Source organism: Molothrus ater, chromosome 13 (assembly GCF_012460135.2).
Source record: "Molothrus ater isolate BHLD 08-10-18 breed brown headed cowbird chromosome 13, BPBGC_Mater_1.1, whole genome shotgun sequence".
Classification (NCBI taxonomy): domain Eukaryota; kingdom Metazoa; phylum Chordata; class Aves; order Passeriformes; family Icteridae; genus Molothrus; species Molothrus ater.
In genome coordinates, this window is record NC_050490.2 from 8,861,095 (window position 1) to 8,888,767 (window position 27,673).

The 27,673-nt window shown below is 42.4% G+C and overlaps 1 protein-coding gene across 1 annotated transcript in view; it reads right to left on the reverse strand.

The window, feature by feature from the left end:
* Positions 1-12,353, reverse strand: part of TNFAIP8L3 (TNF alpha induced protein 8 like 3) — a 44,977-nt gene extending 32,624 nt beyond the window's left edge. Inside the window, exon 1 of the mRNA XM_036389718.2 lies at positions 11,987-12,353. Within this exon, the coding sequence (XP_036245611.2) occupies positions 11,987-12,338 (352 nt within the window). The 5' untranslated portion in view covers positions 12,339-12,353. The remainder of the gene's footprint in view (positions 1-11,986) is intronic.
* Positions 12,354-27,673: the final 15,320 nt, after the last annotated feature.

The following is a 27,673-nucleotide window of genomic DNA, read 5'->3' on the forward strand; positions in this document are numbered from 1 at the left end:
CTGGACCAACTCCTACCACAATCCAGGTCTGCCACCCTCAAGGGCTGGGGAGCAGTTGCAGAGGGTCTGCATGCAGGATTTTTCCCTCAGCAGCAGCAGCACTGTGACTCCCTAGGGATGCAGTTTCCTGGCCATGGTGTGCCTGGGGCAGCTCTGGAGGGCAGAGACTGCTCTGTCCCCGCTGCCTCTGCGGTTCTGATGGCACAATCACACCCTGTAGCGTTCTTTCTTCCCCAGAACTGTTATTCCACACTATACATCTCAAGAGCTGTGGAGGCTACACCTTCTCTGGTTTATTCAGGTTGTGACATTTATTAAGAATATTTAGAACTCGGTGTTACCTACTGGTGTGTGTGCAGCTCCCATTGATGGTAAGAGGGAATGATGATTAGCAGAGTGAAAAACGTGAGCCAGCAGGATAAATGACTTCCACTCTGCCCAACACTGTTCTCTTTACTAGGTGTTTATGATGTTCTGTATGTTCCTGTGCAGGAAATTGCTTTTTTATTGTTTGTCCTCCTGCCTCCCTGGGGATGGTGCTAACAAACCTCCTGAAGTCTATGACTTGAAAGTCTTCAGATTTCCTTCTATATATAGCATTTCCTTACTAAGGGAAAATCTTTTTTGTCCACTTTACATATGTATAAAAAAGCTGAGTTATATTCTATCACATGCTGTTTGTATAAAAAATGTTTTCACCTCAAAAAATGCTAGACCAAGGCAAGCTTCAAACCAAATGAATTCAAGTAGATAGCTGTAAAACTTCTTCAGCAACAAGATTACTGTGAGCTTTATGATCTCATATGTATTTTTATCACTTTATCATAGTAAAGAAACCACATTGCTTTAAAAGCAAGCTAAGTACTTATTTAAAGATTTGTTTTCAATCTCTTTAATGGCATATGAGCAGAGATTATATTTTAGTCAGTGATGAAGTGACTAAGTATAGGCCTTAACTGTCCCTAAAATAATGCCCATAAGAAGTGTAACTACTGCCTTAATGCCTGCAAAAGAGAGGAAAGAAGGGAAGTATTCCAGAATTGGTTGTTTAACATAATGGCGTGCATGCTATCTGAATGCCATCAGAGGAGGCTACAAGGAAAAAGGGATTATAAATATAGAAAAGCTTCTTCAGTGACAAGTATATAATTATTTTTAAACAACCCCTTGCAGTCTGCATGGGTTATTTGCTATGTCTAGTCATGCTTTATTTCAGTGCTCAGCCAGAGGTGTTCCACGTGCACACTTCTGCTTGTCATTGACTGCTGTAACTTCAAGGAAATTTAATTCTGTTATACCAAAATATGGAAAACACTGAATAATCTCTCCCCCACCATCACCCTAAATTCTCTTCCTACATGTCACATGTCTGTTCTTTAATACTACTCAGCTGTTGCTAAGGCATCGCTTCCCTCAGCGGGTCCTGGCAGGTAAATACAGAGAGCTCAGACAGAGCAGGGCAACTGTACCCACCCTGCAGCCATGGATGGCAAAGGCACACACAGCCCTGGGCAATCTGAAACAGGTTCTGGCTGCAGGATGGGAGATTGTCCTGCTGCCCTGTGCCAGGCCAACGGGGAGGGCAGAGCTGTGCCCTCCCTGCCTGCCAGGCAGGACTCTGTCCCTCTCTGGTCACTCACGGGGTGCTGCTGACCCAGGACATGTGGGGACATGGCTTGGACAGAGCCAGCAATCCAGAGAGAGATGCTGTGGTGGGAGATGGGGACCCTGCTTCTGGGCACCTTGTTTCTCTTCCCCAGTGATGGGAGAGGAAACCTGAGAGTCAGGGTGGCTGCTGACCTCCAAATTTTAGTTTGAATTAGCTCAGGCCAGTCAGTAGCAGAGTGGAAGGGTGGATGTGGCACTGTGCTGGTGCTCTGGTGAGGCTGTACCCACTTGGCAATCCCTGTGCTTCAGCCCTTACCCTGAAGCCTCCCTCAGTGCATTCCTGTGCTCTCATCCTGGTCTTATTGGCAGAAGAAAATTGAAATAGACATTCTTGTCCCAAGTGAAGATGAGTTTAGTTTACAGAAGTGTATTTTGCTTTCACAGTTGTTTAAAGCTTCTGATTACTTTCCGAGCAATTTCTGTGAATTCTCTTCTAATATTTTTTGAATGAAAGTATATTGTCACTTTGTAATAAATATAAACTTGTTACCTTGTGTGAGGGAGATCTGCGTGCTGTGATTCTACACAAAGCTCTGCAAAATGGCAAGGCTCTGGTTTCCTTTATTCCTGGTAGTTAAGCTCTATCAGTAGAAAACAGTGTCCTCCTCTGACCTCCTTTGATCAGTGCCAGTCACAGGCTGCTGTGTCTGGTGACAGATGCAATTCTACCCTGGACCTGCTCTTCAAGCCCAACTATTTGAACTGAGAGGGGTGAGGATATACTGTTTCTTCAGGGAGTTGTTCATTCAGGAATGCATTCTGGAAATAGCTGGGAAGCCCTTGCTATCTGTGAAGATGCTATTCTCATTTTCTGGAAAATATTGCAGCTACCTGTTTCAGTATTTCAAAATCAATTTAACTTTCCTGATCCCACTTGGAAGCCCACTGTCTGTATTTTTTGTTTGCTAGAAGAAGCATGTTAGTTCCTGTTTCTAGAACCTTTAATTACAATGCCAAGTCAATATCTTACTTCCATCAATTTCCCCTTTCTTCAAATATAACCTAACAGCATTTATTCTCTTCTTTTAGTGGTAGAAATCATAAACCAAAGAGCATTTGAGAAGAAATGAGTTAAGGAAGAAAAATCAGATCAATACTTGAAGCTTTGAGGCTTGAGGGGGAACAGCATATTGGCTGGGATACAGAAGTGAGAAATCAGTCAAGTGCTAGGAAGATGTGGGTATCTGGAGAATGGACACAAATTGTTAGTGTAAGATATGAGGGTGGATAGGAAAAGAGAGAATTTAAAAGTATTCTAGAGGTTAGGAAACGGAGAATATAGCCAAAATGTGGGTGCCTGCCTTCCTGCAAGGGCCTTAGCCTCTGGTGGCAGGGGCAGTCCAAGCAAGGGTGCTTGAAAGAAACTTTAGCCCTTCCTTGCTCTGTCCCTGTGCCTTTCCTCAAAGCAGGAGGAGTTTCTGCCTGTCCTCCCTGTCCTGCTCCTGATGGAGTGGAAACATCCATTTATACCAGCACAAGTGTGTGGCAACATAACACTGAATGTGTCTATTTTCTGTCTGTCCCCAACTTTCTAGGCTTTCAAACTCCTAGCATGGAGTAAAATCAGCAAGTTTAAGAGAAAGTTGTGCAAAAGTGAACGACAGCAACTAGTTAAGAGCCCTAGCTCACAGTTTGGCCTCAGAACTGCAGGAGATATCCAGGTCTGGAGGATAAACAGATGCCAGCTGATTAACTACTCAGTCTCGGGACTGCTTTAAACCCTCTGGCATCTGATTTAATCCAAACTACGAAGTTAAATCATGGAGTTGTGGAAAACATTGGTATTCATCTGTCCTTGAGACAATTTGTTCTTGGCTTCCCATCAGTTCTGTATGATTTCTGTAAGGGGAAGTGCTCTACAGAGAAATGCCAGTGGTGACTGTTTTGGATGAGTGTACAGGTCTGGGGGTTTGGGGTGGTTGTTTTCGTTTCTTGTTGTTGCTTTTGCATTTGGTTGTGGGTTTTTGATTTGGAGGAGAGGAATGGACAGGAGTGCAGGCAGGAGCAAACTCTCTTGGGGCTGTATCTGCCCCAAGGATGGAAAGTATTACATCCTTCTTATGCAGGATAATCTGACCTTTAAGAACTGGTATAGAAATAGACTCTTAAAAACAAATGTAGGTAAGAGAAGCCACAGAAACCTCAGCTGAGGTCAGGCTAGATCCATACACCAGAAATTTCTGATACAGGTGAGGTTTTCATCACTGAACAGAAACTTCCTCTCAGGTATACAGACCCTGGTGTATTTAAAGAGCACTGGTCAGTCCAAAGGGATAAGAAGGGGACACTGGCACTGTATAAAATTTGTGCAAGTGGTTTTTATGTATACTTAGGCTTGAACTTTTTTATCCCATTCTTAAACCTGTAATTCCAGTTAATATTTTTCCTCACCAATTCTTTATCACTTTCTAATTAATCCAGTAGCTGTGCATCATAATGACTGTACTGATTACTTTTGTATCTACGAGTAAACATTCCTTCCTAGCAGTGGAGATGATTAATAATGTATAAAAATAGTGAGGTACCAACTATAACCTGCTTTGAAGTGAACATGAAGGTCATTCTTGATACCTTTAGCCTACTTCCTTCTCACTTCTGGGAGTCAGAGGGAAATGATGCACAAAAACACAACTCTAAAATTAAATGCAAGTAAACGAGAGCTGCAGATAGTCACCTGGCATAACACTATATGGCACAGAGCTTTTGTTGAAAAAATAATCTGAAAGATAGGGTTATTTTTCGTTTTTTTAATTAAGATAACTGACTTGAAAAGTCTAAAGAAACCTGTATTTGTTTGATCTGCATCTGTCAGTGATTTGACCATGTAAACTATAGGCTCTAGAAGTAAATGGAAAATTATTTGGAAAGGAAGCACAAACACAATAATAGAGTTAAATTCTCTCTTTGAAGAATGTATTAGTTTTTCCTGCAACACAAACTGCTTGGATAAACAAAGTTAATGCCAGGAACGAGCTGGTGATAAGTGAGGTATTATGCTAACTTGTACTATTAGTGTTTCAGAAGATTGCCTTTCATATTAAGCTAGCACTAGTCAGAAGACCTAGGAGAATGGTGAAGTGTTTGTTTCATAGATGGCATAACCTTCCTGCCCTGTTTTGTGTTGTTATATCAACAGATGTCAGCCAAAACCTACACCTGTACAGAGGGACTGGTCAGCCTGTTCCTCTGCAGAAACAGAGCAGAGCCAACTGCTCAAACCTGACATAAACCAGCATCTGTACCAAGGAGGGATTAGTGACCCTGAAAGGACATCCAAGTGACTCTTGCCCTTTCCCAGCCTATTTTGTTAAAGATGTCTGCCTTAAAGAGCAGAAAAACTCACTGGCTACCAGCCCATATCTGAGCTCAGCTTGGCTCCTCAAGTTGATGTTTGAGGCTTGGCTATAAAGTTGTAGTTATTGCAGCAAGTCTCAGCCTCCCATGAATCTCCTCCAGCTGCACTTGTCAGCCCATGAAACGACCTCCCATAATGTAACTGGCAAAGATTTCTGCAGGCAAACAGCAAATAACACACTTTTAATTGGGCAAGGCTCCAAACCCAGGTCTGAGCCCAGGGAAGCTGCCCTGAGCAGGGTCCCTGAGCAGCCTGGACAGCCCTGAGCATCAGAGGCCACAGCAAGAGTGAAGAACCTCTGCAGCCTGCTCTGACCACAGGATGTCTGTAAATACACCAGCACAGACCCTTTTGTCCATGCATTGTCCTGCCATCTGGATACAGGCTGAATTCTTTCCCACACTCCAAATGTTGTTTAATTCATACTGGCCACTGTTATCCTCTGTCTCATGCCAGGACATTTAGTGGGAGGCTATCTAGCATGGGCTGAAACAGTGCCAGGAGGAGTATTAATAGATAAACAGTTTAGAGGATTGTGTACCACTGCTTGGGCTCACAGCCAGCTCCTGCTTAGTTTACCAGATAAAACAGTGAGGTCTCAAAGTTACAGGGTTCTCCTGCCTTCCTGGGAGGGCCTGTCACCCTAAGGCTGATGCTGTGGGTAGAATGCAAGTACCAAAGGTCTCAGAGTTTTCAGGAAAACTCTCTCATGTGTCTGGCACACTGTTGTCCTTTTTACCTGGGATTTATAGCTTGATTGCCCTGTTACCAGCTAAATAAGGTGACATACTCTTCCCACCATGACTTTTTAGTCTTTGCTGTAGAGAAGATGAAAGGCTAAAAGATTTATTTCTTCAAAGGGGAAGTGTAAGTTTTTTGAGGCAGTGCACTCATTCCTTTGTACAGGTCACTCCTTACTGCCAAAATATCACTTTAAATAGAAGTCAGTCTCATCCCAGACCTTTGACAAGGCAGACAGGAATGGCCAATAATTGCTGTGTGGCAGCAATTGCTTCATATTCCTAGTTATGAGTTTAATATGCCATCATAAATTCCTTGTCCATACCCACGTATTAGAGATTGGAGGCTTCCTGCTGACTGACTGCTAGCAGCCCCAAAATTTCAGGTGGGGGAACAGCTTGATCATGATCTTGCACAGGCAGGCGATCTTGGGCTTCGATCCAGTGCTTCATGAAGTTCATATTTCCACTTGATTTTAAGAACAGAACCCATAACAAACTGACTTGTTCAAGTGAATTATTGTTTGTCCAAGGTGTCAATTCAATTTGACAAAAGTGGAATTATTCATGGTCTTTACTATCCTTACTGTGTGATTAGAATTTTTTCCCTTTAAAGTTTTTACTCCTTTTTTTTTTTTTTTTTTCCCCTGCTGGACAAGACTCCCTGACTGGCAGCTGCTGTGCTAATGAGGGCTCTGCATGCAAATCAGCAGCCCAGGTGATTCCTGGAGGGAACACTAAAAGAAAAAATTCATCCAGCCAGGCTCTTGGCTCACATCCTTGCCCTGGCTGCTGCTGCCTGCTCATCCCAAAGCATCTCTTGCCCACTCTCTTGGCAGACAGAGCTGGACCTGTCTCAGTTTGCAGGGTGATGCAGAGGCTCTGTAACAGTCTGGTGCACAGGTCCCATGGCATGTTAGCTCATGTCTGTTGTCTGTCCATCTCTTTTTTAATTAGCTCTGTTTTCCTTTGTTGTCCAGCAGAAAGCAAAGGGAGAGCCTTTATTAGATAGTTGCTTCAAAGAACTTCATAAAAATTCTTTGCTTCCAAAATATTTTTCTAGTTTTCATACCTAGAACATGTTATCTACTATTTCTTCTGGCTTGTCTGAAGTCTAATAAATATTATTGTTTATCTTTGGAACATTCTATGTAGAATCAAAACAAGGCTTTGGTAAACCAAACCCCTCCTCCTTCACACAAGTATTCCTTGGGGCAAAGGCTCTGTTTTTCAAATGTGTGTGTGATAGAGCAAAAGGTTAAACAAGGCTTACTTGCACTATATGTCACATAAGCATGTTACTGATGCCTCAAATAATAAATCTTAAATGTCCTCATTACACTTTCTAATTAATTTTGTATTTACAAGAATATATTAACACTTGAATGGCATTAACTCTGTAAAACAGTGATTAAAATATATAACAGGCTTCAAAGATTAACATCACAGAACTACAGATAGTTCGCATAACATGATAAATAATTTGCAGAAAAAATTACTCGCTGAGCATTGCAAATCAAATAATAGTGCAGCTCTAGAAAAATTATTCATGTCTGTAGAGGTCATTTTCACCAGTAAATAATGTTTAAATCTGTTGGGTTTTTTACCAAGTATATATTTATTGTCCAGGGGAAAGCTCAGATAATTTATCAAGTAATTTTAAATGCATTACCATTTTTTTTGTGCTAAGAGTTCCAGGGTAAGATGTTGGCTCTGTTGAAGATGTACTGAAGTAATAATCAGGGTCCCATTACCCTTATGGACACAAGTCTGGTGATAAGGTCCCCTTCATCTTGTTATGCTTGCCATTATACAAAGCTGTAGGCTTCGCACTGTCAATTCTTAAAAACCCCAAAAACCCAAACCCCTGCCACCAATTTAGAGCTTTACTTGGGTACAAGCTGCTCTTTTCTAGGCCAAACATCTTTTGACTTCTGTGGAAGGAAAGCCAGAGAAGGGACCAGCAACAGTTTGTTCTCCACAGAATGTTAAACTTCATGAGGATAATCTGTATTGTTTCAGAGGCCATGCAGGCAATTTAGCCTCTGGTTATCTTATGTTACTATTGTAACATAACAGCTCCATCAAAACAAATATGGAAATCCATGCTGTGACTTAGTGGCTTGTATGAAGGCTGAAATCAGTGCAGATAAGAGCTACATGGCCAAATTCCTGCCTGTTTCAGCCAGGGAACCTAGGACAAGGCACACCAAATGAAGGTCTCACACCTTTACTCTCCTACATGCAGAATTTCCAAACCCACTGTGAAATCATTTCTGTTGGTGATGACCTGAATTTCTGTGAAATGTTACTCTGAAAGATGACATGGAGGATCATTCTTTCATGTGGCAGGATGACTATGAAAGAGTTGAGGGAAAGGAGACCATTACTCTATTGAAAAGGGCTTTTTTGAAACCCAACCTCTCAATAGGTGGACATTAAAAAGTGAGAACAATGTTCTATTTTAAGATTACCTGTTCAGTTCTCAAAAGCTCTTCTGTAGGACAAGAAAAAGAATGTGACTAGTCACCTCAACAGTAAAGCTAGAAATTTCATTAGCTAGTAAGCATGTAGCTTTCTTCTTTTGCACCAGAATACATAATTTTTTCAGAATCATGAAGACCTGTTTAATGGTTTAATAGGAGTCTGTCTCATGAGTAACCATGTTTGAAAACCAAAGCTTTCTGACCCTCTAGACACCCCAAGTGCAGAGCAGTAATAGATGGGTGTGGGAGGCTTGTGGGAGCCAAGGCTGTAGAGCTGGATGTTGTTAGAGGTGTGGTGGTTTTTCTGTTTGTTTGCTTTAAAGTACAGCTGACATCTTGCGCTGCTCACATATAAGGAGTCTTTTGTTTGCACCATATGAATATGAAGATGCTATTGTGACAACATGTTCAGAATAAATACAGAAAAAGTATTTCTGCCTCCTTGAGACTCAAGTTTGAAGAGGGCTATTAAAGCTAAGAGGCTGCTGGGATGTTGGAGCAAGACTCCAGCAGGTTCTTGGAAGCCCTGTGTGTATGGCAGATGGTGAGGGGCACTAGGTATCCTCCTGCACACCCCTGTGAGCCCAGGAATGGCAAGGGTGCCACTCACTGGGACAGGACAAAGGGCTGGGGGAGCACTGCACGAGCAGCACAATCCCTGAATTGGGCTGTGCTTAAAACATCTGTGCTGCATCAGCGTGGTGGAGCCCTGGAGATGAAGCACTCTGCATCCCAGGGGGCTCAGGCATGGGCCAGGCTCAGCAGTGCCTGCAGGGAGCTCGAGCTGTGCCAGCTGAAGCCTGGGCAAGTGTGAGGACTGGTAATGAGGAGAGCAAGCTGAACACTGGGCTGCTGTCAGCTTCAGTGCACAATTCTAGCTGTACTAAAATCAATGTCCAAAATCAAACCAGCAGCAGGACTTCATCCCAAATTTTCCTCCAAGACACTGTGCTTGCCCTATGAGCTGTGGGGTGGGCGAGGGGGTGGCTGAGCCCCACACTGAGCCCCTCAGCTGCTGTGCCTGCAGCAGTGACTGACAGCCTGACTGAACACCCACGTACAGAGAGAGGCTGCACTACACATATGGCAGAGAACAGAAAAAACACCCAAGGAAATCTAGCAAAAATATCTCTTTTTCAGAAGACGGTGGGGGATACAAAGAACATGTAATTCTTTAGTGCAGGAAAAAAAAATTGCAGCTGGGTAAGACAAAACATCCAAGTTTTCTCTCTATTCCAATTTTATTCTACTGCATAGGCATCTGCCATGTATGGCCAAAATACCAGATTTTTCTTCTCTTAAATGGAACAAAGGAGGAATAGAAAAGAGGAAAGGAGACTGATGAGCATCAACTCTTGGCAGCTAGCAAGTGATGACATGAAAACCACTTATGGCAATCTCTGAGCATAGTTATTTTAATTTATTTAAAAGAAATTCCTATTCAGAACAGGAGTAAATTGTTGGCAGGAGCTCTATTACATTAATTTGTCTATAAATGTAATGTTTGTAACTTGCTCTTCATGCATGGCTTGGAAGATTTGTTTGGATGAAAAATTATAGCTGTTGGTGGTCTTTGCAAGTAAGCTCAGTCTACCAGAGCTCTGTGAATATAAGGAGCTCTGTGACCTGTTGCTGGTCTTCTTTAATTCTTTAGATCTCAAGTAAGAAAAACAAAGCAAGATATCAGGAGTAAATACCCCTATATTTAAAACAGAATTAGATTTCAGATTACGCTATGAAATGTTCTGCTGGGAGACTAGAAAACACGTTTATCTTATGACTTCCTACTGTTGTTTATCACTGCTGTATTAATAGGACAGGTGAACTATTAAAAAAAATGTGCTTTTCTGCCTTTGTAGTTAGAACATTGGTGCTCAAATTCTTCTTTTTGAGGATGCAGGAGGGTGTTAGCTGGCATGAAGTACATGTCCAAACTGGACTGGTCATGGTGAGAAGATTTTTCTCAAATATCTAATAACATAACACAGCAACTTTGTGTTTGGATTTATTATGATCACTGGCACTATTTCAGGCATCATTCCAATTGCACTTGCATCTGATGCCAGTTAAATGTCTTCAGAGAAGGCTGTCTATGACTTTCACTGTGGGAAGCTGGAGGTCAAACAGGTTCCTTCTGCACCTGGTGCCAGTGACAGCCCCAGCATCTGTCAGGTGCCAGCCGCGTGTGTGACACCCCTGCAGCCCGGTCCTGTCTGTGTGTGTGTGACACTCCTGCAGCCCAAGGCTGTCTGTGTGTGTGTGACACCCCTGCAGCCCGGTCCTGTGTGTGACACCCCTGCAGCCTGGTCCTGTCTGTGTGTGTGTGACACTCCTGCATCCCAAGGCTGTCTGTGTGTGTGTGACACCCCTGCAGCCCGGTCCTGTCTCTGTGTGTGTGACACCCCTGCAGCCCAAGGCTGTCTGTGTGTGTGTGACACCCCTGCAGCCCGGTCCTGTCTGTCTGTGTGTGTGTGTGTGACACCCCTGCAGCCCGGTCCTGTCTCTGTGTCTGTGTGTGTGTGACACCCCTGCAGCCCGGTCCTGTCTCTGTGTCTCCGTGTGTGTGACACCCCTGCAGCCCGGTCCTGTCTGTCTGTCTGTGTGTGTGACACCCCTGCAGCCCGGTCCTGTCTGTCTGTGTGTGTGTGTGACACCCCCGCAGCCCGGTCCTGTCTCTGTCTGTCTGTCTGTGTGACACCCCTGCAGCCCGGTCCTGTCTGTCTGTCTGTCTGTGTGACACCCCTGCAGCCCGGTCCTGTCTCTGTGTCTCCGTGTGTGTGACACCCCTGCAGCCCGGTCCTGTCTGTCTGTCTGTCTGTGTGTGTGACACCCCTGCAGCCCGGTCCTGTCTGTCTGTGTGTGTGTGTGACACCCCTGCAGCCCGGTCCTGTCTCTGTGTCTCCGTGTGTGTGACACCCCCGCAGCCCGCTCTGCTGCGGGCAGGGTGATACCCCCGTTGCCCCAAGGCTCGGGCACCCAGAGCTGTGGCCGGGAGGTGACAGCGCATCTCGGGGCCACGTGCTGTGCCGGCAGAGCGAACCCATCTCTGTGTGTTTCACACGAGTTTGTTGTCCCCGGTTTTACCATGTGTGCGGGACGGCCTTTGCCTACGGCGCATAGCCCATAATTTGTTTCGCGTAAGCCACAAGAACGGGAACGTTTGGAAAAGGCAGGAGAGGTTTTTAATTTTTTTTCCTTCTGTCTCATCCAAGAACTATGCGGGTTGCAGCAACCCAACAGCATGGTTCTTGTGACAAGTTAAGACTTGAAAACAAAAGCCCAGCATGCCGGGGGCTCGGCTCCGGACGGGGGCGGCCCCCCTTGGGTACGCGCGGTGCTCCCGGAGCCACAGCGGAATAGCCAAACCCCCGAAAACTTTGCAGCCCCTGGGTATGAAGCATCAGCTAGCGGCAGCACCGCGATTCAATCAGCTGTCAGGGCACAGCCCTTGGGGCAGCTCTCCCGCACCCCGGGCGCAGCGGAGCGCAGCCCCGAGCCCGCGGTCCGTGCCCGAGAGCCGCGGCAGCGCGGCCGGACCGGGGGCGATGCTCGGCTCCGCCGGGGCCGCGGCAGCGGGGATGGCGCTGCCCGGAGCCGCCTCACGGCACGGGGACCCGAGAGCGGGGATGGCGCTGCCCTGTGCCCTCAGCCTGGCAGCGCTGCCCGGAGCCGCCTCACGGCACGGGGACCCGGGAGCAGCGCACGGGAAGGGACCGGAGCCCGCGGCCGGCGCTTACCTGCGGGCGAGACCAGCTCGCCTTCGCTGAGCTCCGCCGAGTCCGAGTCCATGCTGCAGGCTCCGCGGGGCCGCCGCTGGCAGGCAGGAGCAGTGCCCGGAGCGGCGGAGCGCTGCCCGCTCCCTCCCTGCGCTCGCCGCCGCCGCAGCGGCCGCCCCGCCGAGCGCCATTGGCTGCGGGCGCAGCGGGGCCGGGCGGGCGCGGCCGGGGCGGAGGCAGCGGGGGCGCGGCCGGGGAGCGGCTCCTGCCCCGCTCTGGCACGAGTTGGGCTGCACGGCCCGGGGCGGCTCCCCAGGCAGCGCTGCCGAGCGCAAAAATACCGAAATGACCGTCCTGTACATGGCCATCGCATCTCCCGTCTGTGTTTCCAGTCACTCTTCTTGTAGACGTCTCCCCTGAGCTTCAGTCGCCTTCTCTCTTTCCCCTGGTTCTGTCTCCTTTACCATAAACGTCCTCAAAAATTAGAGAGGAAGCCAATTGGCAAGTGCCAGTTCTTGTCGGGTATTAGTGCCCAGAAGAATGGTGGAAGTCTGAATTCTGTTGCTTCCTGATTATATGTTTTTCCGAGGGAGACAGTGGAATATCTGGTAAATGGCCATGCCATTAGATTGTTTTGAAGTGCAAAATTGTATGTTAGATTCTGCAGGCTTTGCTTCTGTCATACAAGCTACTACAATCATAAGCCATCCCTTAATTCAGAGGGTTGAGGTCACTTGTTCAGCTCTGAGGTTAGTCAGATCTTACCCTTTACTTTTATTCATTTCTAGCTTTTCTTCTGTCATAGGCCAAATCTGACTCAAATTCTAGTACAAAGATCTCAGAAAAGTAGTAGTAAAAAGTACTTTTTGAACTGGGAACCAAACACCATCCCTAAAACAGGCCTTATAGATCTGATGGATCCATGGCTATGTCACATCCTAAAAGCTGCCCGGGGCCTTCAATACTTACCTGCAGCATACTGAAGCTCCAGCCAGAGGTTTATGCCTGTAGCTGTAGACCAGAGCTTTAGTCTGGAATTCTCTCCCCAAAACCACACACCCTTGTTCTGGAAAAAGCCATGTCTGGGTGCTGCTTTCAGGATGCATGTAGAAAATTATCTATTGCATCAGATCAAGCTTGACACTCTTGACAAGTGTGAAGACTTTTTCTTAACATACAGCATGAGATTAAAAAAAAGAATTTCTTTTAACTCCAAGGGCTCTGTCAAATTCTTTCCAGGGATGGCTTATCTTGTGCAATGCTACAGTACTAAAATGAAGCCCATTTTATGTTCTAAGGTCGCTTCCCTGCCTTCAAATCAGGTTGAGACTGAAGAGACAAAAGACCTCAAACTACCTGACCTTGGAATGCACACAGTGCTGTGGTCAGTTTAGACACAAAAACCTTCAACCTCTGGAGTGAAGAGTTATTTCTCAAGTAATTTGGGACATTGCTGTCATAGCCTGAGCCCATACTGTTAAGACTCTTATGGGTTTTATTCCATGAAAACAAATTCTGACTTTTGTTTGTAGATGTTTTCATTAAGTTTAAAATGACATTCTAAATACTGCTGAATATAATTTCATAAATTTACTCATGTAAAGAGAAACATCTAAAGCAAAGTGATTCTAGGATGTTGTTGTGAAAAGCCAATGCAAAATTTGTCTGCAGAATATGTGGGGAATCTACAGTCGTGATATAAACAACACAGCAACAGAAAAGTCCCAATATTATATTACAGAAATAATCCCAGATGCCACACCAAGCACAGAATCTGAGACCTGAAAGGATTTTAATCTCTCTTATTCTCTTTTTATTGTTCTTGTTTGCATTTATGATTGTCAAAAGCAACCTAAATCACCTCCCCAAAAAGCACAGTTTAGTAGGAAGAGCAAGTTTGTATTTTAGTACAATTAATTAATTTTGTGGACTGTCTTCAATTGCTAGAAACCAATGATAATTTCTAACCTGGAGAAATTCTGGCTATTTAAAGGCAATGGCTGTAATCAGATAAGCAGAGGAACGTGGTGGTTTTTTGAAGGGATGTGTCTAGCTCTGTCAGTGGCAAAGGGGGCTGCCTCTGCAGTGGATTTTGGATCATGGATGGGGCTGATACAATGCAGCTGTGGATGCCTCTCCAAGGTGTGTTCCCAGCACTAGCCTGACCCTATTTTCTGTGTGGGATTTTTTTCTTTTCTGAGTGTGGAATTAAATGTTAAGGTCTTGAATAGTCCTACTTCTCTGCTACTGATCATAGTCCAGTTAGTAGAAGTTATTTTTCATGATCCTCTCAAAGATGGAAGTCTTAGCATGGAATACTTAAAAAAAAAAAAGATCCAAGCCCCACTTATTTTAATTCCTGTCAGTTTTTTGTCCTTGTATAAGTACACTAGTGAATATAATGATGGAAATGGTATAACTCAATCAATACTGTATTGCATCATGCTTGCCATACATACATTGGCTATTCTCATTGCTGTAATTATTTGCTACTTGACAGTAAATTCTGCCTCAAGATTACTTTCCCTTTTTATTACTGCTAACCATAAAGCAGTTAGAAAAGTTTTCAGCTGTAACAGAATGAGCATATTGTTTCATTTCAAAGCATATGGTTAGAATTCAGGGTTTTTTTCCTTTCAGTGTTCTCTGCCCAGTGCAGTCCTGCACTTGGTTTAACATGTGACCTGGAAAATTCCATATGCTTAGAGCTCTGAACTTCATAGTTTCCACTCCTTACAATGCTAGTGCAGAGAAAAAGCACAAAAAGTTTATTAACAGCAAATATGTACTTATCTAGATGCCTGTTAAATGAATCTCCACATGGAGAAAGCTGGCATTTTGTGATTTATTTTTTGCATTTGGTACAAATAGTGCAATTACATATTCATTGTTATAAACTGAATCTCTGTGACTGTAGCTCTGCAACTGCTTCCTTTATTCCTTCATAAAGACTGGGATGTTTAGAATCTGAAATGTTTTTTCTCAGGGCCCAGTTAATATATTTGTCTATAAATCTTTACCAATAGGATGTAGCAGGGGAGCCAGCAACATTGGAGCTGCCCCATGTAATCCCAGTTATATGATGCTACATCTCTGTGTGGCTCCTCCATTCACATTTCAGCTGCATCTGGTCTTGATCTTCCTTCCATATGGAACCTAGCTGAAACTCTCCTCTGCCCACTCATTGTGTGAGTGCTGGAGATGTGCCTATGACAGCTTTTAGGACTCATGCTTTTGCAGTGTTCTATTGGCAAATCACACTTGCATGTTCACACAAATACAATTTCATTGTATTCTAAATGCTTAGGGTGCCCAGTTACCATTCCATCCATGTCTTACATTTCTCCTTACAGGCCTGCTGTGAAATCAAGATAGTAGTATTTTTCTTTTTTAGAGGGAAATGAGGTACTGAGAAACTGTGTTTAAGGTCAAATGTAGAGCACAGACTTTCACCTGAATCCCATGAGCTGTACCTGAACTGTCCAGTTATCCCTTTCTGCTGAATGAAAGGCTGGTAAGCTGCCTCTGGTTTGCTACTCAAGCTTTCCTCCTTGCCACTGAGCCTTCAAACCTATGATAGAAACCAGTCTCTTTTCTTTCCATTGTTACATGTAACAGAACCCCCTCTACCCTCTTTTGTTTGACTTGTCTCCTTTACACTGTCCAGACAGGTGTGTAGGATTGTATATTCCTCTCAGTTCTAAATGTAAAAATGCAAGGTTATATTTTTTACTCGCAAATTATTTATTTAAATTTATCTACCCTAGGTTGTACTGCTTCTAAACTTGTTGCCTGATATTTTGTTACACTATTTTATTATCTTTCATACATGTTAAGGAACTTTTCAAGTCTGAACATTTGTGAGGCTGTCTGGCAATCACACTCCAGCCAAACAATGCTAAGCACCATTGCTACTGAATGTATTTAACAGAGCAGCATCTCCCACAGGCTGACACACAGTTTTGTCATGTTGGCAACTTAGGCTCTTGCTGGTGTTTGGAAGCCAATCAGCATGCACTGCAGATATACATCTTGTGTGCACTGCTAGGAGATTTTCATTGCAATCATGCATCTATTGTGATCTGCAAACAGTCTGATTTGATTTAGAGTTCAAATGATGAACAAGATGTCTGTGTTATTTAATTCTTTCTCGTGGACCAGTAGGCATTCAAAGATTGAGATTTTTGTAACACATGATGTAGGCAGTGCTTGAACATCCTGTGTTGAGAGGATAAATATGGAAGAGTTCAGTATTTTCTGTTCCCTCCCTTTTTAAGTAACTGTAAGAGATGGGGAGCATCAGTTCTGGATACCTACCATAGCATGGACATATTTTTAGCCATTGGTCTTCTGAATTATGTTCTGCCTCTGGTGCTGACTTCTTAAAGCAGAGCTGAGGAAGCAGTCACAGGCTAGGACTGCAGTCTGGTACTGCTGTGAGCCTATGCTGTGATGTTTGCAATACCAGATTTAAAGACAGGACTGAAATTCAGCCTCAGTCTTCTCAATGCCTTGTAAGCTGCTCTCAGGAGATTTTAATTCCAAGTGAAATAAAGTGAAAAAGCAAAGTAGTAACTTATCCCATTTCCTCTTAGCTTGTAGAAACAGGACTCCTATGGGAACTGAACAGCAGAAATGTTCATGCACACTTTTGGCCCTGAGGATGTTGTTACTTTTCTGTTCAGTTTTAGCAGGATTTTGCCTGTAGAGTAAGGCTTTCTGTATTAAACTCTAAATTGGATTGCCTGGGCAGTTCATTGTTTCCTACTACTTTAGTGGTATTGGCTTTTATTTTCTTACAGATACTTGACCATTCCTTTGTGTGAGATGGTGATTTATCCTGTGCTTAGAAAGATATAACTCTTTTAAGTTATAGATACAATTACCTGTATATTGGCAAACTCTTGAATTCATAACCTGGCTTTCTAAGTGATTAAAGAAATGAAAGCAACTTTCCTAATTGAAAAACTACCAGTTAATTCTGTTTTTGCTTTCTCTGTTCTGGAGGTGGGGAAATTAATTTTAAAGAATTTTTCTGAAGGGGATCACTGTGAAATATAGGATAGACCAGGGGATTTTCTTCTGTTCTATTCCCATTCTGATGCTGTCTAGGGAAAGTGGAGGGACAGCTGCCAGTCTAAACCTTTTTCCTTTCTGCCATTTTCTTTGTGAATTATTTTTAATTCTTGTGGTCACTGAAGCTATTTTAAAATATGTCACATTCCTTAGTTTTCACGTGTTATTGAGTTATGCCCTTCAGTACAAGGGCTGATTACCCTATGGCTACATTTAAGCCTTTGACCTTGCCCAATATGCAAATTAAACACAGTTAAGACAGCAGTGCCTTTTTCTGAGCTGTGTTTCAGGATGCTTTGAGGCAGTTTTATACTTCTAGCCTCGAAGATGGGTCATCCTTGTTTTCATCCCTGATTTCAAATTGTGTGTAGGAGGATTCCACAACTTCACCATACTCTGAGAAAGCAGAGAAAATTTTGTTGCTAGGAAACCATGGAGGATCTATACTGTACTGTCTTTCCAGAATGTTTATAGGTAGCATCAGTTACTTAATTAACTTCTCTAATCCTGTTCTTTATGCTAGCATTCACTTTTTATAGTCATGCTGTTTGTTACATGCTTCTGTAGCCTAGAAAATGCATTCTCGCTGTGGTTATTTCTGTATAGCTTTATTTAACACACAAACCCCAACTTCCCTAGTATTTCAAATTAGGTTGTGTTTGGAAAGCTGTTATTTATTCACATAATAATGATTTATTTATTCACATAATAATGATACCTATGCATCCTGATTTATTAGAACAGGTAGGTCACGCTTTCCCACAAAAGACAAATGCTGAAATCCACAGAGCTGCACAATTTGTGCAGAACTTTAATAAATTGGAAATCACCAGGACAAGTGTTAAAGCATTCAATGTTTTACAGCTGACTGGCTCTGGATGCTTCTTTACATTTGGTGCTGACTTTGACTTTACAGCCATGAGTGGGACCTGCACACTGGGCAGATGACAGAACCCATGATGAGGATTTCAGCCCAGGAGTGCTACAGCTGGGACTGAGAGGGTGATGCAGCAGCTGGGATTGGCCTTGGGGAAAGAGTTTCTGATAAGAAGTGTAGCACCCCTTGAGCTGAAGGGAATCATGATCTCTGAGAGGCAATCAGAGAGGCAGGAATCAATATTTTGTGAGCAATTCACTCACATCCACAAATGGATCAGAATGCTCACATTGTTATTATGCTCATTTGTGGTTTCTGTAGAGCTTGATGTGATTTTTGGAACAGCATGGAAACATCGTCTTCATCTGACTGTGTGGGCATTACTTCATGACCATATCTAATAGCATGGCAAAAAGCACTCTGCTGCCCACCTATCTATAAATAACGAAATATCATCAACCCAGGAATAAAATTGCATTTTATGGGTTGTCTTGGGAACATGCAACATAGGCAATTAGATTACATGTAGTCCTACAACAGTTCCACTAAAGGGAATGAAATTACTTAGAAACTTGCTGTCCAGGCCACTTGCAGGTGAATTATTTCTCTTGCACACACAGAGGGCTTCAGAATACCCATAAATACAATATATGAGGAACTTGAATTCAACTTGGACAATACAAATCTGTCTTTAGATAAGATCTACGGACTTTATTGTTTCTAATGAAATTTTTGGATTGTATATCTTGGGTCCTTTTTTGCAGCTAAGACAAAAGACTTAAAACATTCTTTAAATATTGTTGGGATCAGTACTGTGGGATGTATCAGCCTAATAATATCTACTCAACAATTTTATGTGAATTCTACCTATTTCCAGTATAGAATCACAGAATCATTAAGATTGGAAAAAGTCTTGAAGATTGAGTCCAACCTTTGGTCAAACACCACCAGCACTGAGGTGCCACATCCAGCTGTTTCCCTACTGCTACAGCTGTTGGTATGAGGGGTCATGGTTACTGTTTATGCTCCTTAGGAAAAAGAAATACTAATCTGAAGGAAGGAAAAAATACCTTGAATTTCTGACTCTCATTGCTGCTCCATGTTAAGGAACTAGAATAGAGAGAGGGAGTTTGGGACAGAGCTGCTGTGGGAAGAATTCACATTGTGATGCTTGAAGTCTCAGATTGTTTTCACTGCATGATGGACTCTCTTTGCTCTTCCAGTGCTTTATTTGTCAAAGACATGCAGAGAAAAGTAGCTGGCAAAAACAAGATTATGCAATGCATAATGCAGTAGTGCTGCATTTAACTGGTGTAATGTGTGTGGCTGCCAATGAGGCTGTAAAGGTACTTGGGATCACAGGACAGTCCAGGCTGGAAAGCACCTCAGGGCATTAACCAGTCAAACCTCAGAGGATACAGCACCAGTCTGCAGGACATCTTCCCACTTGGTTTGTTATGCACCTGTAAAATACATAAAAATTAAAGAATTAAACCAAAAACTGTAGGTAGGAGAGAATCAGATCCTATATCTGAAAGCAGTTTAGAGCCAAAGATGATAACCCAGCCATTCCTCTAACAACTGTTTCTACCGAGGTTTTTGTCATATTAAAATGGCAATGTCTGGGTATTTGAAAAGAATGCCAAGTGAAGATTGAGTCATGAGGGAGGCTGAGCATTTCCCTCATTTTCAGAAAAACAGGTTGAAGTGGAGGCTCAGCATCTCCCAGGAAGCACTAAGCTCCACAAGGGGTTGGAGAGTGCCAGGGAAGCTGTGTTGGTGTGAAGGGTGCTGGGGTGGGATGATCAGATGAGCAGCACGTGGTGCAAAACCTGAGGAGGAGACAGCTCTAGGTGTTTTGGAATGTGAGATTGCACACCCTCTCTGTGCAGGACTGAGAGGCCCAGTCCCTTCCTGAGAGCCAGAGTGAGGGAACAGATCGGTGCTGGTGCCCATGGGTGGGTTGTGTAACATCACTCAGCTCCCATCAAGAGTTCAGGGAGTAGCTGAGTCACTGCAGAGACTCATTGTGAGAGCACAAGCCCAAGGGCAGAGCAGTGGCTGCAGCAGGTGTTAGAAGAGTCTGAAGAAGCACAGAAAATCATCCCAAAGTCAGTGAACTGAAATGCTGCAGGGGATCATCAGGGTACTGAGGCAAGCGTGCTCCTGCCTGAGATTAAAGAAAGTTCCCCACCATTTTGAGTGACAATGAACCCTGATTGAACCCAATAAAGGACAATAAATCACACCCAGAGAACACCAGTCTGGCTAAATGGGACCACATAACCCTAAACAGAACATTCAGAGCCTCATTAGAGCCAACCAGGTGCCATGAAGTTATTGATCTACTGAGAATTCAGAGAGAAGGATCTATAGTAGTAGCTGATATCATTCTGGAGATAAAATTTTATTTGGGGTAAAACTGAGCCTGGCTACTCATGATTTTACTGAAGGACAGCATTCTTTGTTCTAATGAGTTCTAGGGATTTAAGAGGTCTGATAAGCACTGAAGGAGGCAAAGATCCTGGGCTCTTGCTGTCATCTCAGAGCATCACACAATAGGAATGAAGACTGAGTCAAATGTCCGCAGCTGGGGTACAGTTGCAGCTAAATTTTTATATGAGGTACTGGAACTGTTAGAAGAGGAAATCCTTAGTTAGCTGGTGATGTAACTTGTAAATGTTTTAAGCTATGCATAGATTTAAGAGGTAGAAATGAAAATAAATATAAATAGTACAAGGATATCTACAGTTATCACTACAAAGCATCCAGGACCACACTGACCACTAGCCAAACCTGCTTTGGGATAACTGCCTCAATTTCAGAAATGGGCTTTAATTGTTTAAAAGTGAGATGCTGGTGATATTGAAAAAATGCTATTTGAAAAGGCAATCTTGTACAGTACTGGACAAAGTGTATGTGGGTTGGATTTAAGCAGTCCATTTTTTGTATCCCTCTAATGTGCTGTGATAAAATGAATCCTGAAATACCTTGTTTTATGACTCATCTGATATTAAGATGTGTCAGTGTTCATAAACAATGCTGTTCATCTTCTGTGTGTGTGCATGTGTAAGAGGTGTAGGTGGAAGCTGAAGTTTTAGTTGTGATGACTCAGCCTTTATACACTGTTTCTCTTATTTCTGATTTATGAAGAAATTCTCTTCTTTCCTGTGCACTTAGATGGGTGAGGTTCAAGGGCTCAGTGAGGAATGTAACATGTTCATTTCCTGGAACAATCCTGAGATTTTTATGTCTCAGATATTTGACTATTGAAAATTCCACCTTCTGTCCCAGGCAGCCATCTGGATTTTGGCCCTCATTTCTTCACTCCCTTTCTTTATGATCCCCTTGAGTTAATGGAGGAATTTCACCTACCCTCTTCTCTGTTGGATTCTATGTTACTGCTAAAGTGGTTTTGTGAGTAAAGATTTTGAAGAGAAATATGCCTTTTATGAATTTCATATTCTCATTGGGTTATCTTGCCAGACTAATTGATAAGCAGTGATCAATTCGAATACAATGAAGAATGTTTATGCAAAAATTAGGGAAAGAAACTTTTGGTGATGATTTAGGTCTTGCTTGGTAAAGAGATTAAATAGGCTGTTCAACTTTCCATCGTGCTGGGGTTTTTTTGTGTTTTGTTTTTAAATGAGAATTTGTATCATTATAAATGCTATGTTCTCTAATTTGCATAATCCATCAGGTGGTAAAATCTCCCTGAATGAAGCATGGAAAAGGTGACTTGTTAGGTAGCAGGGCTGAGTTCAGGCAGTGATTTGGCAGCGGGAGCCGCCGGCGCTCAGTGCAGCCGGCAGATGGAGGGGCTGCCCCAAGCCCTGCTGGCCTCGCAGGCACTTCCCACTGCAAAAGAGCTCCTGCACTTGTGTGCTTCATGTTTCTTACAAAGCAAGAACCTCTGCTTCAAAAAATGGACCCCGTTATAATTATTTAAGCTATCTTTTCTTTACATCTATGATTTTGTGACATCTCTCTTCACGTCTCTCATTTTGTGACTTTTAAAGCTTTATGGATGGTGATGGCATGTAGAAATCAGGTGATCATTACAAAGCCAGGACATAAATACATATATGTGGGAGTGGGGGGAAGAGGTGTGGAAGGGCTGAATGCATTTCTTTTTAGCATCACGAAAACTCAAAGGTCCATAATAGAAATAGGCCTGCCAGTGTCAATATATTGCAGTGTTGTGTTAATGATGGGTTATGAGGCTGCAGGAGCATTGTAAGTGCATAAATATACATGGTAGTTGCAGTTCTCCTATGACTGCTGAGTGCAGATGTTGTTCTGGAACTTCTCAGAAACCTTGTTGCATCTGGTCAAGTGGATGCAATATTGTCGCTCTGGTAATCCCTTTGTTTAGGGCAGGTTCAACCTGGGACTTTCTCTCTCTATTTTGTTACCTGCTTACTGGTTGGATGGCTAAAGCCACTCAGTACAAAACCTGTGGCAGCCTAGGGAGTCCCAAGAGCAGGAAGGCGAGGGGCAGTTGTGCCAGGAGGTTGGTATGGTATCACATGCTCTCTGCCAAGTTCTGCTGTGCTCTGATCCCCTGCACTTTGGGGAATAGGGGCACCAGTAACAAAAGCAAGCTGTTTGTGACCCCCCCCAAGTTTTCCCTTGTCTCTTCCACAATGGGTTTGCTGGACCATCTCCCTCTGTTTCTTTTTAGCTGGTCAGCCAACACAGCAGGGCTTTTCCCCGGCTGCCTGCCATCTGCCTGGAGACTCTCTCCTCCTTTTGTTTCCCTTTAGAAGCTCACTCCTGTGGGGCACTGGGAGGCTGCCATGAAATCCTAAACAGTCCTGTTTCCTGCTGATATTTAGGAAAAATCATTGCTGGCCATCAGTGAAGAGAGTTTAGCATGTCCAGAGAAGGGGCAATGACTTGTCAAGCCAGCAAGGCAGCTCTGCTCGAGCCATGTCTCTGAGCCTTGTAATGATGTCCTAATGAATATTTATCATTATTTGTGATACCCCATTTTCAGCAGTTGTGTATTCTAGTAACAGCTGACAAAATGTTCATTTTGGTTTGTAATGAAATTGTCTCTGTTTTAGCTGCTCATTATGGTGGGGATGTCACTCCCCCACCATTGTGTCTGCCATTATAACCCAGCTGGATTATTGGCAGGCTAGCAGTGTTAAAGGCACATCTATCTGAGAAGTTTCTTGTCAGGATGAGGGTCTCTGAGTGGAAATGTTAACTCTTTGTACTGTGCATTTATCCTGTAGCAGTGGGGCTTTTTTGGTTTTGTTTTTAGCAATAAAAAAGTCTTCCAAAGCTCCCCAAACTTTTAAGTGGCAACCACTAAAATCAAACTCCTTCAGTAAGAAGCAACACAGAAATGTTCACTGATAAAGTAAACTGAGTTTAGACTCTTATCATTTTGTCAGTTGAAGCTGTCAATATGGTAAGTATTGCAGTAAGGAATGCTTGCTGGATGTGTGCCACAAGACAGCTGTGGTGCTGTTTGGCAAAGTGTGATTAGGTAGTGATTTATTTGAGCAATAACCAAGCCCTTGGCTCATGTGTCAGGCATTGTACATCCTTCCCTGTATCCTTATCATTAGGCCAACACAGAAATCCAGAGACTGCTTCCTGTAACACGGACAGGGCATGTGGATGGGTTTTTTGTGCATATATTCTTTCTTTCACTGCAAATGCAAGCTGGCACAGAAGCTGTGTGTCTGAGTAGTCCCAAGAAAGCTGGTTTGGAAGCCAGGACCTTTAATTTCTTTCCTGCCCATGTCCATTACCCATGGTCCAAGTGATGCATTAATAATAAACCCTGAACCTATTTAAAGTGGCACACAGCCTTGCGTTTCAGCTACCATGCAATTATTCCAGATCTCATCAGTGAAAATAATTTATAATTTTACAATTACATTTAGGAATCTGGTCCAAATCTTTCAAGTGTTTTTTGATTGTTTTCCCAGATTTAAGTCTTAGAACAACCCATGTTGGTCTGGAAACCTCTTCACACTGTTCTTATTCCAGCTATGAAACCCACATGGAAATGCTCACTAGGCTGAAGACAAACTTTTGCCAACAGAGAGAACAGCTTTAAATAGACAGTATTTTGGGATTTCTGTTTCCCTTTTCTCAAATAATGCTGCAGTCCTGAGGATGCTTGGTTTAGGCAAATGACATTTTGATAAAAAGTGACTTTATTAAAAATTGATATCCAGCTCTAATCTAATTCTGTATGATGGATTAAACCTTTTTTATCCTTTTTATCATAAGATTGTCTTTGCACTGTTAATTTTGAAGATTCAGACAAATTTGGACTTAGTCTTACTATATAAACTGGAAGGAATCTGGATGATTGATTCTCCCTTTGGGAAACCTCCCTTCCACTAAAAATTGATAACAAATGGGTCTGATTCTGCTGCAGAAAAGTGTACTGCAGTTGGGTTTTCACTCTTAAAAAGAAACTGAAGTGATTTGGATCTTCACTGTTCACAAATTCTGGACTTAGCAGTAGGAAATATCTCCTCCTTGCACGGTGTGGCACAGAGCATTAAGGGATAGTTTGTCATGCAGTACATATCACACCACATCTGGTTTCTCCTTACATCCTCAGCTTGGAAATGGATTCAGCTGGTACCATAATGAGAGAGCTGTGCTGGCATTTTAATTTTTAAAAAGCACATTCTAGAAATCTTAAAGCAGGAACGTCCTATCAAAATTGTTGTCTGAGTTCTTGTAACAGAGTGTAGAAAGTGTTAATAATATAACACAGCACACAAGAACAGATGTCCCATGGCAGAGTTGAATCAAAATTGGAAGAAATTAACACCCAGTTTGATAATGCACAGCAATGGAAACTTTGTTCTGCATATGGGGGCTCAAGCCTGGATGCTTACAACCCCTCCCCTTCATTATTGAACAAAGAGGAAAATAGGAACACAATAAAAATAGAAACTGATAAAGAAAGCTCAGTCAGTGCATTCATTTTTATCCTGTAGCAGAATTTCATTTACTGATCCATTTTCTTTGCATAAATACCAATGAATTGGACTCACCTTTAATCTCTGAAGCTTAACTCTTACTTGCATAAAAAGACATGAAACTTTATCCCAGTTCCAGAACATTGTTGCTTTGATCTTTTCCTGAACCATCACGTCATATGAGGCTGTTTGAATTCAACAAACTTGGAAATTTAAGGTGTTTAGATAAAAGATTTCAGGTTTGACTTGTCAAATTTTAAGTGGTGATAAAGAATATAATTCCTTTTTAAAACTTAGGCAACGAAGGCTGATTAGTCAACATATTTATCTTTGACAGTCCATATCAGAATTTCCTACTTTGATTCAGAGTTTCTGGATTTTCTGGCTGTTGGTCTGAGAAGCTTTCCCTCTAGGTTGTAGATGGGAAGGTGCTGTGGCAACTGTATCATGACTGACCAGTTTTGGATTATTTTAGGGTTATTCAGAATGGAAAATACAGTTTTCACTACCGTTTTAAAAATATATATTTTAGAAAGTTTTGTCTTTTAACAAGTTTTTTTTAGAGTTTAACCCTGCAGTCTCTCAAAAATGGATTCTTTCTGTAAGTGCCAAGAATTAGCTATTGTTTGTTTTTATCCAGAAAACAATAGATCAATTTAATCAATCAATTTAATTCTATGTCTCTGTTTTTCCATTTCTGATAAAACTCAATTATCAAAAGATGTAATACTCTTTTACAGCAGTTGTATTAATTAGACTTTCTCCAGCATGTAATCATCCTGAGTACTTCAGTGCTTTCAGTTTGACAATTCCCTACAGTCATGCAGAGATTGTGGAGCTATGTCAGCATCATTTTGCGTGTTTTACCTTGTCTCAAGGAAGTTTCACATTTTACCTTTTCAGCACTTGAGCAAATTTCCCTGGGAAAAAAAAATTCCTCATTATTGAAACTCTTTGACTGCAGGGTAAAATACTTCAATATCACCACAGAAATACATGGGCAGGAGATAGAGAGGAACTCTTGCTGGCTATACATGTTTCAGCAAGATTTTCTCTAGTCTAATCCATCAGTTTTGTGTATTTAACTGGTCTTGTCTACTGGTTTGCATAGAATTTTACATCCAGTTTGAGCAAACCACACCTGAGATTTATGCAAAATATAATTTATCTCACATGCTGCAGTGGTGGGACAATTGTCTGAGGTTTGATGTGAGACAGAAAATTTTTGAGCTGTCAAACAGCAGCTTTGTTGGAAAGCAGGAGGAAGGAGTAGCTTGGGAAAACTCATGAAGAGACAGACCAGAACCAGGCAGGCAGAAGGGTGGTGGTCTTTTTTGGACATAACTTCAATAGGACTAATAAAATCTGTCTTTAATTTGATAAATTAGCCTTTCCCCAATGGCTGTGGTGAGACGGTGTGTCTGAGTGCCCAATGACATTGAGATCTATACATGTCCCATTTAATACCTGAGAACTGGAACGTCTGAGCAGCAAAAGGGGGAACTTGGATAAGGAGAGAGAGAGAGAGAAACCCTGCACGAGATTTCCTGGTGCTGCTGAAAGCCAGGCCTGCCTGCCTGACCTGAACAAAGCTAAATAATGCATCATGGCCCAGCTAGAGAGCTCAGATTTCTGTGTGTCCATATGTGTTAAACAGGAAAAGGTCCTGGTTTCTGAGATTAGAGGTCACACTTTCATGTAGAAAGGCAAGGACATTCCTATAAGACTTTTTCATAGCAAAAAATGTAAACTACTGCTTGGTTCCATCACAGGGACAGCTGAAGAATCAATCTCATTTGATTAAGACAGCATTTCTGCTTTGTTTTAACCATTGACAGGCATGGTGAAGGTGTTGAAATTTTAGAATAAAACAAGACTCTTTCCAAAGTATATTATTAAAGCTTTGTTGAGATTGGGCTGGCTTGTGAGGAGGATCTTTCTTATTTGCACAACTCTAGATATCAAGTTGCAATTTTAAAGTTAGAAAAATGGTGATGAATAAACCATTAATTATGATTAAGTACTTGAATTAAAGGTTTGGGGTTTGCATGAGTAAGGCCTCCTTTGGTTCAGGTACAGATACAGTTTTTTCAATATCTTCTTTTGAAGGCTGAAAACTGCAGAATTAGAGGAAATGAGTAGAGAGTTGCATTTAACTTGAATTCTAGGCATAACAATGTCAAAAGGCACTTCACTGGTGTGAGGGAGAGGTCTGTAAAATGATGTCCCTCTCTATCATGGATATGAGAAGAAAATATTGCAGCAGAGGTGACTGAGAACAAATGGTCTTCTTGCTGCAAAAGACTAAATGTAGCATATCCTTAATAAAAGTACTGACAAAATCTCTTTTGGTTAAAATGGGTACAGGATAAAGTCTGTTTAGGCTTTTGTATTGCCTTTTTCTATTCTAAAAATTAGATACAGCCAAGATGCCTTAGATAATCTGCCTTATGTGAGGCAAAAATATTACATCTTTTAATACATGTTCTGAGACTTTTTAATTTCTTGACTGGTGTTTTTATGCAAAATTGAATGGGATTTAAAAAAAAAAAGTTTTTGTTGGGTGTTCTGACCAGTGATGGGGTTTTGCCAGTGGATTAATTTAAAATGTTCAACTTTTTATATACATGCATGTACTTGATATAATCACCCCCATAACAATCAGTCCTTTGACATTCTTTAATAACAGCCTGACAGGATATCTGTGATGGACAGCTCTGTTGCTTATCAGTTGTTTATCTTTCATACAAGCATCAGTCTAATAAAAGATAATTATTTCTGTGAGTCATT